Source organism: Asparagus officinalis, chromosome 8 (genome assembly GCF_001876935.1).
Source record: "Asparagus officinalis chromosome 8, Aspof.V1, whole genome shotgun sequence".
In the NCBI taxonomy this organism is placed as follows: Eukaryota; Viridiplantae; Streptophyta; class Magnoliopsida; order Asparagales; family Asparagaceae; genus Asparagus; species Asparagus officinalis.
Window position 1 is genome coordinate 90,920,992 of NC_033801.1, and position 15,112 is coordinate 90,936,103.

Below are 15,112 nucleotides of genomic sequence, written 5' to 3' on the forward strand. Positions count from 1 at the left end.
TAGTAAAGAGATGAAAAATATCTGGGATTTGGTTTGGGTACCCTGGATGACCTCCTAAGCTCCACGCCCTGGGTAGTTTCTTCTGCACCTGGAGCCTCCTCCGTTCTGTGGTCAAAACAAACATCATCACCCCTATCTAGAAGTTCCTCTATATCCATGTACCCGAATCCACCTGCATCCGAAGTGCTGCTCCTACTGCTTTGGCTATCTTTGGTTTTTTTCCTGTTCTTGTACATCACCTCCTTATTGAATATCACGTCCCTGCTTCTGATGATCTTCCTGTTCTTCTCATCCCAAAGATGATACCCGATCTCATCAATACCGTATCCAATGAATGTGCATTTCTGTGACTTAGCTTCTAGCTTGTCTCTGACATGGTCACCGATATGAACATAAGCCACGCAACTAAATACTCGCAAGTGTGAGAGAGTTATCTTCTTTCCACTACAAACCTCCTCTGGAATCCCAAAATACAATGGAACCGATGACCCGTGATTAATAAGGTAAACTGCTGTATGTACCGCATCTACCCAAAATGTCTTAGGCAGATCTGCAAGTAATCGCATGCTCCTGGTACGCTCCGTCAAGGTCCTGTTTATCCTCTCTGCAATGTCATTATGTTGCGGCATCCCTTGAGTAGTCCTCTCTAAATGAATAACATTCGTAGCACAGAACCTCTGATACTCCTCCAGCTCGTATTCTCCACCATTGTCTGATCTCAGACACTTCACCTTCAGATCTGTCTCATTCTCTGCTGTATGTACCGCATCTACCCAAAATGTCTTAGGCAGATCTGCAAGTAATCGCATGCTCCTGGTACGCTCCGTCAAGGTCCTGTTTATCCTCTCTGCAATGTCATTATGTTGCGGCATCCCTTGAGTAGTCCTCTCTAAATGAATAACATTCGTAGCACAGAACCTCTGATACTCCTCCAGCTCGTATTCTCCACCATTGTCTGATCTCAGACACTTCACCTTCAGATCTGTCTCATTCTCCATCATAGCCTTCCACTTCTTGAAGAGTCCAAACACCTCTGACTTGTACTTCATGAAGTAGATTCACACCTTCCTCGAGTGATCGTCGATAAAGGTGACATAATATCTCGAACCGCCAAAAGAAGACACATTGGCTGGACCCCATACATCTGTATGAATCAATTCTAGCTTCTGAGCCTTAGGTGACCTTCCACCTTTCTGGAAGCTAACCCTCTTCTACTTCCCAAAGATACAATCTTCACAAACCCCGACTTCCACGGTGTTGATCCCGGTTAGTTTTTCCTATGAATGTAAGATCTTCATCCCCTTCTTGCTCATGTGCCCTAGTCTATTGTGCCACAGATCTGTACTCTCTTTGCCAGCTGTAATTGCGAGGGTGTTACTCGCATATAAAGTGAGGTAGAGAGTTTCTAGTTTTTTGTCTCGAGCAACAACCATCGTACCGTTGGAGATTCTCCACGAATCCTCTGTGAATGTTAAAACATAGCCTTCTGCTCAAGCTGTCCCACCGAAACAAGATTCCTCTTCAGCTTCGGCACGTGTCTCACATTCTTTAAGGTCCACTTAGAGCCATTCATTTGAATCTGCACTTCGCCCTTTCCAACAATATTACATGGCTCGTTATTCCCCAAATACACTTTTTCAAAGTCCCATGCTACATAATTATGAAAGAGCTTCCTGTTAGCAGTGGCGTGGAAAGAGGCTCCTGAGTCAATGACCCAAGAATCCGAGTCGCTATCCATAGCAAGGATCAAGGAATCCTGCACGATAACCTCCTGCTCACCCGCATCCTTCTTTGGACTCTTGCAGACTGAAGACATATGACCCTCCTGGCCGCAGTTCCAACACTTCCCTTTAATAGGTCTAACCTTCGAGTTCGACCTCTTCTTCACTGATTTTGATCGATTCCTGCTCTGGTTTCCTTTCTTCTGGCATTTGCCTCTCTGTTCGAAGTTTAGGGCTGAACCTGAACCTTCTGATTCAGATGATTTCCTTCTAACCTCCTCGGATAGAATCATGCTAACAACCTCACTCAGCTTCAACTTCTCCTTCCCCGTCGAATTGCTGATTACCGTCACACAACCTGCCCAACTATCCGGCAACTGCAATAGAATCAATAGGGCTTGCACTTCGTCATCAAACGTGATGTCTAGGTGATGAGTTGATCAACAATCGTGTTGAACTCACTGAGGTGCATCGTGAAGGACCGACCTTCTGCCATCTTGAGGTTGAAAAGAGTTTTGATGAGATACACTTTGTTTGCTGCCAATGGTTGCTCGTACATCTTCGCGAGCGCTTCCATAAGTCCCACCGTCGTCTTCTCCTTTAATATGTTGTTGGCTACTGATTTGTCGAGCGACAACTGGATTTTCCCTAGAGCCTTCCTATCCAGTATCTCCTAAACACCATCTGACTCTTCTTTCTTCTGTCCCTTCTCCCTGCCCATCAACGAGCGATACAAGTCCTTCTGGTACATATAGTCCTCCATCTGCGACTTCCAGTAGGCGAAGTCTGAACCGTCAAATTTCTCGATCTTTGATTTGATTTTCTCTGTCATGGCTTTCGCACAAATTGCTGAACGAAGCTCTGATACCAGTTGTTGGGGAATCCGAAACAATCAAATCAGATCCTTGCCCTTCCGGACCTTGTGTTGAAAGTAGGAAAGTAGGAAATTCACCACAAATAAAAAAAATCAAAACTTGTAACGAAGATAAAAGAGACGAACACACAGATTTGCCGAGGTTCGGCAACGTGCCTACGTCCTCGGGAGCCACACTATACAATTCCTTTATTAATTAAAGAAGAATTACAAGCTCTCAAACTAGGTTTTATCTCTCAGAGATTCTCTCTCTTTTCTGCAGTCAAAAACTCTCTTTTTTCGTGCTCTATCAAACTCTAAAATGTTTGGGTATTTATATCAAACTCAGCCCAAACAGATTTCTTAAACAGTTTAGGAAACTGTCAAACAGCGTCGCGGTCGACCGCCAAGTTCCCGAGGTCGACCATAAAAATCGACAGAGCCTAGAAAAGTTACAGGGTTTGGCGCGGTCGACCGCCAAGCCAGATGCCGGCGATCATGATCAAAAGAGAGAAACTAAAATCCTACAGGGTTTGTGCGGTCAACCGCCACGGTCGACCGCGATCAGCTCCAGACTCTCCTGAGCACCTGTGCACGTTCGCGATCGACCGCCGCAAACTCGCGGTCGACCGTGGACCAGTCTGGCAGTTTTCTTCCTCGTTCTAATTCCAGCTCCGGCTTCGACTTTGGGTCTACACTTTAGATTAACATTTGGAGCTGTCCGACAATAACTTTCAAAATCATACTATACTCTTAATAAACTTTTGCCTGTCACAATATAAATTCATATCACTTCGCCAACATATCAAAACTAGTTCTCTTAACCCGCATGGAGAAATATATTGGCGACTCCTTAGATGTTCTATTTAAATGGGTATATGGGCATGATAAATTAGTAGGGCGAGTTCTGAGTCTTTTCACCTACTTATTAGTTATAAATGGGCGAATGAGCATAAAGCTACCTACACATACCCGCATGTTTGAATTTTTTTTCCTTGAGGAAAAAAAAAATAATAATGTACTGCCTCGTCAAACCCCAGAAGATAAAACCATGACCAAGAAAAAAAAAAGTACGGCAAATTTTGCCTTATTTATTCACTGAAAATAATATATATCTTGAGTTACGATAGAATGAATGAACGTTGGAATTTCCTCTAGCCAAACATAAACATCACAAATCAAAAGAGCATGGAGAGCCAAGCAATGAGCTGCTTTCCATCCCTTTTAGTATGAAAAAAAGAACAAAATTAAAGCCCATTTGATGTCCCTGGTTGAGGGAGATTAACAAGTAAATAAACTAACTCCACTTCTTATTTACCCATGATTTTTCCTTTTTTTTGGTTTCATTTACACACTAAACCCTGGTCGTATTCCTTAAAACCACGTTGGAGAAGTCGTCATCTACGTTTATTATTCATTGAAGCTCCCAAAAAGCTATATTTTTCTTTTTTTCTTAGAGCATCTCCAACCTTACTTTCCAAATTCCACTCTCCAAATTAGAATATTCCTATAATATTACAATCTGGAGAGTGAAATTTGGAGATTTGCTCTAACCCACACTCTCTAAATATTTTTTTTATTTTTTGTAAAAAAAAAAGTCATATAAATTAATAATGTTGGATATAGTTTACATTAATAATTTTATTTTTAATAATTTATTTGGAAAATAATAACATTAGAAAAGTATCGACGAGAGCTTTAAAATGAACCCAATATTAATAATACAATACAACATATTAAAAAAATAAAATTTGAAATAACAGTGACAAAGCATACATCGATAGAACAAGGAAGCAAACATAAACCTCTAATACAACATACCATAGGTCGCAAATATAAACCTCAAACATAAAATATGATAACAGATAATTAAAATTCCAGCAGGTCATTATCGTTTTAACTACCGGTTCCATCCAGAACTCTCGATGAACCCTCATATTCATTTCTTCCTACAGAACCAGCTTCTCCCACAAACTGAGAAAATCCTCCTTGATCTCCAGAGGGAAATCCATAGTCGAATGATGGAGCTCTATATTCCTTTCTATTAATAATTTCTTGTTTTTTTGTTGATAGTAAGCATCTTCACTTTGATCAATGATCTTACTTAGATCAATAAACATAATTTGTCTATCCTCGCTTTCACGCTGAAGAACTAATTATTGGTCACGTTGTTCTACTTCTCTAGCTCGCAATTCTAATTTTTTTTTTCATTTTCAAGTTTTATTATCATCAGTCACTTCATTTTTCCCCTGCTCATTTCACGTTTAGCATCCATCTCTTGCATACTCTTAATAATTCTCTCCTCAGAACTAAACTCCTCCGATGAAGAGACCCTTGATCTTTGCTTTCAAGGTAGGGAGATTGAACTAACTGAGCAGGAGGAGCGAGATGAAGTCTGGAAGAAATATTGGCTCGTCATCTTCAAGAGCGCAAAGAACGAAAACGTAAAGGATCGATTCCTAGTCATGTGGTGATCAATCGTGGAAGAGAAAAATGTAACTCTCAACTTTGGCACGATTATTTTTCTGAGAAACCCATATATGGGGATTCACTTTTTCGCAGAAGGTTTTGATGTCGACGAGATCTATTCCTTCAACGGAGTAAAAGAGCACGACAACTACTTGGTGCAGAAGAGAGATGGTCTTGGTGTATTGAGATTATTGACTTTACAAAAATGTAATAGCAGCACACCGCATGTTGGCGTACGGAACTTCGGCGGATAGTACCGACGAATATATTAGGATTGGTGAGTCAACCGTAATCCAATGCTTGAAGATGATTTATCGGACAATTATAGAGGTGGTCGGGAATGAATATTTGAGGCATCCCACTGCGGGTGACATTGCACGGTTGCTAAGGAAAAACGAAGAGCACAGATTTCCGGAAATGTTAGGCAGTTTAGGCTACATGCAGTGGAAATGAAAAAACTGTCCAACGGCTTATGCGAGACAGTACTCGGGATGTCACGGAGACCCAACAATGATTCTCGAGTCGAGGCAGTAGCCTCATATGACTTATGGATATGACATGCTTTTTTTTAGATTACCAGGATCTAACAATGATATTAACGTACTGCAATCTTATTTTTTTGGATTACCAGGATCTAACAATGATATTACCGGGAATGTAATTTAGATATTGTAATTTATGCTTGTATTTTTTATGGGGCAAGATCCATGTATTTAAATTTTCATGTCTGATAATTATTTATTTAATTTAAAAAATAATAATTTTATAATAATACTAAAATAAATTAATCTTAGTTTCATTTTGAAGATCTCGACGAGACCTTTCCAAATATATAATTATTTCAAAAATTAGATTAATAATTTTTTAATTATATTTATTTGAAATTAAACATCTAATTTAAATTACTAAAAATGATGGTAAAGTTGTAATTTTCAAGAAATTAAATAGTTGAAAATAGAAAAATTGTAAATAATAAAAGTTTGAATAGTGATTTGAGAGCCACTCCAAATTCTAGCTTCACTCTCCAAATTTAGAGAGTAAGCCATCTCTAAATTTGGAGATCTTCAAATTTAAAGAATGACTGGAGATCTCTGAATCTGGAGAGTGATTGGAGAGTAAACCATCTTCAAATTTGAAGAGTGATTGGATTCACTCTCTACCATCTTTAAATTTGGAGAGTGATTGGATTCACTCTCTAAATTTGGAGAGTAATTAGAGAGTAAATCATCTCTAAATTTGGAGATCTCTAAATTTAGAGAGTGATTGAAGATGATTTACTCTCCAAATTTGAAGAGACGGAGATTTTGTAGAGTGATTGGAGATACTCTTATACTACCTATTTAGTGTCAAAACCCCCATCTTCAACCTTCATCTCAATCTTATTTTTCTCATGGCATCCCCGAATCTCCTCGGCCCTCCCCAGAACTCCTCAACCATTAAAGAGCTCTCAAGCTCTGGAGCTCTCTCCTCCCTTCCTTCTCTTTATGCCTCCAAAGCCCATGAACTTGAGTCTGTGGTTGAAGATGGGCAGATCCCAGTCGTTGATTTCTCTCTGCTCACTGCAGGATCGCCGGAGAAGCGGTCTCAGATGATTCGAGAACTCGGCAAGGCCTGCGAGGAGTGGGGATTCTTCATGGTATCTATTACTCTATGTGGAACTAGTACTAAGTTTGTTTTCTGTGATTATTATGCTCAAAATTTTATTCTAATTCTTGAATTTTGTTTGTTCATGAGAGTTTATGTGATTTCTGAAGAATCAAGCACAAAATAATTTCATGTTTGATGTTCTGGTCCTGTAACTAGCCCGAAGGGCCACAGTTATTTCTGTTTGGAACTGAGTAATAGGGTGTGCCTTGACAAAAATATGCACAAGTAGGAGTAAATTTCTCTTCTTTTGGTAATTAGGGTTTAATTGTCGTAATTGTATAAATTTGGCTGATAATGAGATGCTAAGTAGTTCATGGATACGGATCCTTTCACTACCAAAAAATAGGGGAGAGAACGCTTCTTTTAGTATAGCGATTTTTTTTAGTGGATGATTGTGATTTATTTTGAGTGTGAATTAGGAATGAGTGTCATTCATAGGGGATATGGTAAGTACTAGATTTGGAATGAATAATAACTGCTCGCTAGACATTGTGTTTCATATTTTGTTAAGAATGCTCAAAATTTTGACATTGATGATCGTCATGCTCATGTACTAATTTCTTGTTATAGCTTGTGAACCATGGAGTGCCAGAGAAGTTCAGGGAGGGCATGATGGATGCACTTAAGGGGTTTTTCGATCTAACGGAGGAGGAGAAGAAAGAGTATGCAGATACGCACGTGCTGAATCCTATCCGATATGGGACCAGCTTTAATACAGCAAAGGAAGATGTAAGGTACTGGAGGGATTACCTGAAGGTGACCACACACCCAGAGTTTGTGTCGCCAACAAAGCCTGATGGCTTCAGGTAGCAAGCTTTTCGAATATGTCTCATATTATTTGCCCTTAATTATTTTAAGTATAGATGAAAAAAGAAGCATTGGTCCTTGACTGAGCTGAAAGAAAACATATTCTGAACATACGAAAATGATTCATGTAGCTAACTATTGTTTCCTTGACTGAGCTGAAAGCGAACATATTCTGCACATAAACAACTCTGGTGTCAACTATTGTTTCCCCAGTCTTCTTGCACTTTATCTTTAGACATAAAATGGAGACTTGTCGAATGTCTTCCAAAGGTGGTTGATTTCTCTATCATTGACACTCTGGATTTTTTTCCTCCTTTTCTTTTAGAGCAAGTACTTTGAGTACCTGTTGTTTTAATTATATGGATATTTTGTTTAAAATGTCTTATGAAAATTATAGACAGTAAAACATAATAATGTTCAGGTGGATGCAATAGACACAATGTTGAATGTCCTTAATAGCTCTTGTGGAGGTGGGTACAATTACAGTTGTTCTCCATTCAGTTTTTCATATAATTACAGTCATAACAGGGAGTAACTTCCTTTTATTTGGGAGGAAAATTTAAGGCATTACAATTGTCACAGAACTCATGTTAATGTGTATAGCAGGAATCGTGGTTCGAATATTGTTTAGTTCTATTAATCTAAACATAATATCTTAATTGCCATTCCTCATAGCGAGACATTGGAAGAATTCTGCAAACGCACAAGAGGGATAGCATGGGAACTTCTAAAAGGTATATGGGAGAGTCTAGGACTAGAGGAAAACTCCATCAAAGAGGCCTTGGGATACGACTCGAGCTGGCAGATCTTCGTCGGCAATATCTACCCTCCATGCCCGCAGCCTGATCTAGCAGTTGGCCTGCCGCCTCATTCCGACCACGGCCTCCTCAGCATCCTCTACCAGGATGGTACTGTTGACGGTCTTGAGGTGAAACATGACGGAAAGTGGGTCCGTGTCATGCCCCTACCCAACTCCTTCCTTATTAACACTGGTGATCACACTGAGGTATCTATTCTCACTCTATCCAGAAATTTGTTCGGTACATTTTTCAGTTAGTTAATCATAATTTGTTGTGTATATTAATGATTGAAATTGCTCATAACTTTTTGTCAGATTGCCAAAAATAGCAAGCCCCAGTATTGAGAATGATGTATGGTATTGTAGAATTCATGCTGAATTTTTTTTTTCTCTCTTTCCAAATGAATCATATAGTCACCGTGGTGGTGTAAATCCAATCAACATGTTAAATTTGGATGACATCCAATTAGGGGTGCATTTGGTCCGGATACGGCTTGAATATGATGCTTACCATATTCATATTCGCTTACCCATCTTGGATACGGATACGGATACAAATATGCCTCGTAAGGAAAATTCATATTCATATCTGCTAAAATCGGATATGGTTATGGATATAGATGCGGATATATAAGCGGATATGCATGCAGATACAGAAAAAATATAAGAAAACTAAATAGTATTGAGAAAAATATAGTTCATGTGATACAAAAGAGTTCGTTAATATGTTCATTATAACTGAAAAGCTAAGATCAGACATCTTGATCATCAAAATTAACCATAAATCCATAATCTAAGAATTGAAACTATCGTTAGAGTATGAATATATGTATTCGGATATTTTGGATATGGATATGGATATTTCACTACAAAACTATATCCGTAACTATATCCTATCAGTTATAGATTTGAGTAACCATATCCTAACGAATACGGTTATGGATATTTCTTCGGGTACGGATACAGTTTAGTACTCTTACATCCAATCATATTCTACAACTAAAATTAAATAGAGTTACCATTAGTTAGGTTGGTATTTAATCATAATTGGCTCAATCTCTAAGCAAAGCAGCACTCTTGCACGACGTGCTGAGGTTATTCAACCTGAGAATTACATAAAATACAAAGCATAGAAACATTGATATCATACTTCAACAGATTAATCTTTAGGACGAAGATGACAGCTTAACAGAGCTCTCTAAACATTTTAATCAACTATGTACAAAGTAGTATCGAACTAATTGTTTTACGTAATAGGAGAGAACAAGAAACATATCCGTGGAAGAAAGTTTCCTTATTATTTTCATAAATAAAATTGTCTAGTTTAACTTTTCATTTTTGTGCCCTTTGTAATGCTTTAAACATTTCACCCTGCAGATAGTCACAAATGGGAAGTACAAGAGTGTACTCCACCGTGCAGTGGTGAATGGCACAAACACGAGAATGTCGATTGTGGCTGCAGTTGGTCCATCAATGGATGCGGTTGTTGTTCCTGCGCCGGCACTTGTGAGCAGTGAGAGTCCAGCAACTTTCAGAGGAATAAGTTTCAGAGAGTATGCTGAGCGTCAACAAGGAAACAAGCTCAAGGATAAATCTGTTCTTGATTTCTTGCGACTCTAGAATCTGAACTTGATAACATATGTATTATCATTGGTTTGCTGCCGAAACAATGGATATTGAACTGCGCTGGAATAAATGTATCGTCTCAGTAATGTTTATCTTGGTGTCTTCAATGACTTAGATGAATGCATCCGTTTAGTACTATATTATTGGAGATCCTAAAATAAAGCTCCTAGATTTGTCCTAGTGCCTCATTTAGCTGCTTGCTTATTTATCTTTTTATCTAATTTGTGTTGTAATGACCATTTGGTCTCTGTCCGTGTTCCTAGATCTATTAAGGAGTATGATGGAAGCATTGAACATCCGAGTAATCACAAAAATAAATAAATAAATTAATAATATATATCATATTCTCTTTAAAAAGTACGAGTTCGGGAAAAGTTTTCCTTGGTCAATATTACCTTTTATTTTTTTCAAATATTTCATTTAAATTTTAATTTATCCTAATTCTAATTATATTTTATACTAATCTATAATCCCGCGTGAGCTATTTATAGCTCAACAATAAAAAAAAGATAAATAAAATATATCAAATAGTATTTTTAATATTTTATTTAAATCTTAATCTATCATAATACTAATTATATCCTATGCTAATCCCACTTAAACTACCTATAACTTAATAATTTAATAAAAATATGACTAAGAAAAAAATACGTAACTAACATATTATAATACATGAAGTATTACAAAAAACCCAAAAAATTGCACAAAATATTCTCAAAAGTTTAAAATTACTCAAAAACAACACATGAAATTTAAAAATCACCAACATGCCCTGATGAATTTAAAATTTATTATTAATACCCTCAACATTTCAAAATTGTAGAAACAACCTTATAAAAGTCCGAATTACAAAAAGTACTCTGAAATTTTGAAATTTCAGCACTTACAAATAATATAGACAAATTCAAGGGATTACCGTCATATACTTGAAAATTTAAAATTTGTAAAAAAATAATCTCAAAATTTGCATAATCTCATAAGCTTAATTATCTAGGTATTTTATGCCACTCATTCCGATATGGAAAAGAGGAGTTGTAACTCACCACCTTCTATCTCATACCCACCCACCCACCTGAAATACCAAAAAATCAATACTATTACAATCAAATTGTCAATTCAGCTTGACTTGACTTCGTTTATTACAGACCAATGGACATGTTACTATAAGGTGATGCCCTTCAGTCTCAAGAATACTAGCACTGTAGGCATCAAATTTTGCTTAAAGGTTCCCGTACGCAGCTCGAGATGAAGAAAAGACGATAAACATCAATGTCCGAGTCAAAGAAGTTAATCTGATGCCAAAAGGAAGCAAAGGAACATTATAAGGAACGCGCTAAATGACGAATCGGCGAAACAAATAAGCACAAAAATCAATGAAATAGCATAACAAAACACCACGAAAGTGTCTCACCTACGAGACACTTCAAAGTGTCTCACATGCGAGACACTTCAAGGTGTCTCGCCGGTGCGAGACACAATGATGTGTCTCGCGCACACAGACTGTCTCGCCTGGTCAGCCTCTCAACGACGTGTTTTTCGATAAGTTTCTCGTGATTCGTTCGTTCCAGTGGTCTCTTAACTACCTTGGGGTTATCTCTGAACATGGTGAAGTCGTTATTAACGGAAGATAAAGAAAAATCACAAAATCTTATCTACGAAAGTGGCGTTCAATCCCTATAAATACCCACCTTCATGCATTCGTGAAGGGTACTGACAGTTGACTAACGAACGTGCGAGAGAAACCACATTTTCCAGAGCAGAGCAATAATTTACACACACACACACACACACACACAGAGAGAGAGAGAGAGAGAGAGAGAGAGAGAGAGAGAGAGAGAGAGAGAGAGAGAGAGAGAGAGAGAGAGAGAGAGAGAGAGAGAGAGAGAGAAGGTCTTGGTGATTTTCTAAATATAAAGGGAGAATTTCGAGAGACCTATAGCCTTTCACCCGTTTCCTTGAGATCAGACCCTATTTTGATCTTGAGAAGAGTGGTAATCTCACTTTGTTGAGGTTATTAACTTATGTTCTAAGTTTCCTCGATTGAAACAAAGAACAACGAGCCTTCTTTCAGATCAACCCGGATCTGTTGTTTGGCGGTCCACAGATCAAAGCATCCCCGACATAGGCAAAGGTCCTATGCAAGCAGCAGATTAATAAACGATCTCTGCGTGTGTTTCTAGGAGATCTCATTTGTTTATTTTCGTTGTAACGAGAAATATTATAAAAAATTTAACTCTCTTGAATCTGTAATTGATAAACAATTATAATGGATTCAGCAATGAAAATGATTTCTGACGCAAACACGCTGGCGACCACAGTGAGAGCTAATGGTCTCGCTGTCGAGATCGGAGTGCCGCAACCGATCTAGATCCCGATTGATTCAACGGTCGAGTACGAATTCGAATAAGCTAAGTTCGAGGAATATCTCTCCTCATCTTCATCAAAGTCCCCCTCTCCCCGCAATCGCAGGAGGATCTCGTCTTTGAAGAAGTTTTGCCCGATCGTTACTGAATTTTCACCTCGCAACGTTATCCTGGCGACCCCCAATGTCGGAAGCTCTGCTCGAAACGACTCCTCCCCAGTTAAGGAGTCTTTCAACCAAATTTTGCCAACTCTGACGAAGAGGGCTCATTAGAGGCAATGCTAATGTCTCACTCGTCAGATCGCCAAGGCCCTGGAATCAGTCGACGGGCTTCGATACTATGCAGACTTGGAGTCCAGGAAGCATCAGGTAATCCAGCCGCCTCAATGGCAATTTTTTGTCACTTCCTCCAAGCTGTCGATGGAAGAATGGGTTCTCGTCAAGAGGATTCGTTCAACCCTGAAAGAACGCATCCAGAAGCATCGCGCACATACCGCGCACACGTGTTCCCTCGTGCAAAAGGCACAAGACATGAAGAAGGAAGAGGTGGCCAAAAAAACACTAAAATCCCCAAGGTTTGGGTGCTAAAAGCCAAAATAGTGCGAAAATCAAGTCGAGTCATGGCAAAAAATACTCCTATAGCCGAGACACCCTGAGATGTCTCTCGGGCCGAGACACCCCAAGTGTTGGCCTTTTTGTTTTGATAATGTTTAACAAATAATTTACTACTAATATTGTTTGTCTAGTGTTTGTGTTTTCTTATTTATTCTAGGTAAACAATATGTTAGAGGTTGGATGGATTGAGCTTACATGATCACATCAAATGGAGGTTGGCGAAAATAGTGGTATGGAGCCTTACAATTCAAGTTAAAGATTCAAGTACAAGCTTCATCCATAAAGTGTACCAAGTTGAGGTACATCAAAGATCAAGATAGCTTGGGTAATTTAGTTGTAGGTTTTTATATTATGCGTGTTAGTACTTTAAGCTCAATCATATATATACATACACGTTTTGATATATATATAGTTATATATATACATGTTTTGGTTTTTGGTTTTCAAGTTTATATAAATATAAATTTGTGAAAATAATAAGTTATTTGTTTATAGACTTAACAATCATTATATACATATTTCATTAAGTCTATATAATCATTTTATAGAGGTTTCAAAATATGGTTTAGCTAAAATATTAAAAACAAGTGTTGTGTATTTTCATGTTTTGGACATATTTTACAAATGATGTTGTGTATTATATTATTTACAATTATTTCCCAAAGTTTTATATTTTTCTAATTTTATTTGCTATTTTTAAAGGCAGTTTAAAAATCAGATTTACTATTTTAATTAGGCTGATAATGTGTTATCAGTTGACTGATGAAGTGTTCAGTCGACTGAAGAAATTGTCTGGAATAACAAAAATTTTCTGTTTTGTTTCGGTCGATAGACCAGTCGACTGATGAGGTCATTGGTCGACTGACAAGTTCATCAGTCGACTGAAGATGTGTTGTTGGCCTGTAACGGTCAGCTCATCACTCGAGTGATGAAAAATATTAGTCGACTAACGACATCATAATGGCTAGTTTTCCAGAATTTTTAGTTTCCGTTATTTTATATTTTTGTGATGTTTTCTCTTGGTTTTTGGGGTTATGTCATGAGCCTATATATACCCCATGCCCTCATACTTCTGAGGTAATCAAAGAATGTTTTAAACAGGTTTTACAAGGGTTTTAAGTTTTGTTTAAAAGTGTTTAAGAGTTTGTTTGAGTTTAGTTTGTGAAGCAATTTTCACAAGAGCAAAGAGGAAGATCATCCATTAGTGTTTGAGCATTCAACTATTCTCCCTATCTCTTGTTATCATTAGAGAAGTTTTTCTCAACCCATATCTAGCTATTTATATGTTTGATTTTCATTTCCATAAGCTAGAATTTACTTTGAGTTTAGATTTGTTTTGATTATACTCTTTGTTCACACACAACCTATTGAGCTTATTGTATTTGCATACATAGTATAATTAGGGTTGTGAGATTGTATGACTTAGAGTTGAGCTAAATTGAGTTCTCATCTTGTTTAGAGAACAACCATTGTATTGTGAACGATTATTGTGAGGTTCACTTTGTATTACACTAGTTCACCAAGAGGAGTGTATGGTGAGAGACGGGGTCGTCCCAAGAGGAGTAGGGTAGGTGGTAATGCCTAGAGAGAGGTTGTTATTCCTAATACTTCAGGGAGACACGAGCTAGAGACCAACACTTAAGGTGGTAGTTAGTGTGTTTACATTGTGAGTGTTGTAAAGTTTTTGGTGAGCTAGAAAACCAAGTGTCAGGTGTAAACGTTTGTCGGTGAGCGTAAAAAACCGAGTTGTGGTGTAAACGTTATTCAGGTAAGCATAGAAAACCAAGTTATGATAGTGAATTTCTCCCCGGGAGTGGGGAGCGGAGATGTAGGATGGAAGGTCCGAACTCCGTGATCATATTGTGTGTTTACATTGTTTATTTGCGCACTATCACTCTTGTTTGTTTATTGTTAATTTTACCCTAGTGTTAGTTTATATATATATATATATATTATATATATATATATATATATATATATATATATATATCCTTGCTCATATCTTGTTGAATATCATTCTTGGTAGGGTATATTGTTAAATAGTTTTAATTTGTCATAAATCAGATAGATTAGCATAAACCCTATTCACCCCCTCTCTAGGGTTCTTTCCTAGTGGCATTATGGTTCTTTTCACCAAGGTGTCTCGCCCCAGTGACCTCCTCCGCGGCCGTTTCCTCGCACCCATCAATGTCCATTACTGGTTCTTCTTCTGT

At 37.9% G+C, this 15,112-nt stretch overlaps 1 protein-coding gene across 1 annotated transcript; it reads left to right on the forward strand.

Annotated features, from left to right (window-relative positions):
• LOC109821992 (protein DMR6-LIKE OXYGENASE 2-like) lies at positions 6,172–10,102 on the forward strand. Its single transcript, XM_020388146.1, has 4 exons — positions 6,172–6,679; positions 7,261–7,496; positions 8,173–8,503; positions 9,674–10,102. Exons 1-4 carry the CDS (start codon positions 6,434–6,436, stop codon positions 9,914–9,916), a joined length of 1,056 nt encoding a protein of 351 aa, XP_020243735.1. The 5' UTR covers positions 6,172–6,433; the 3' UTR covers positions 9,917–10,102.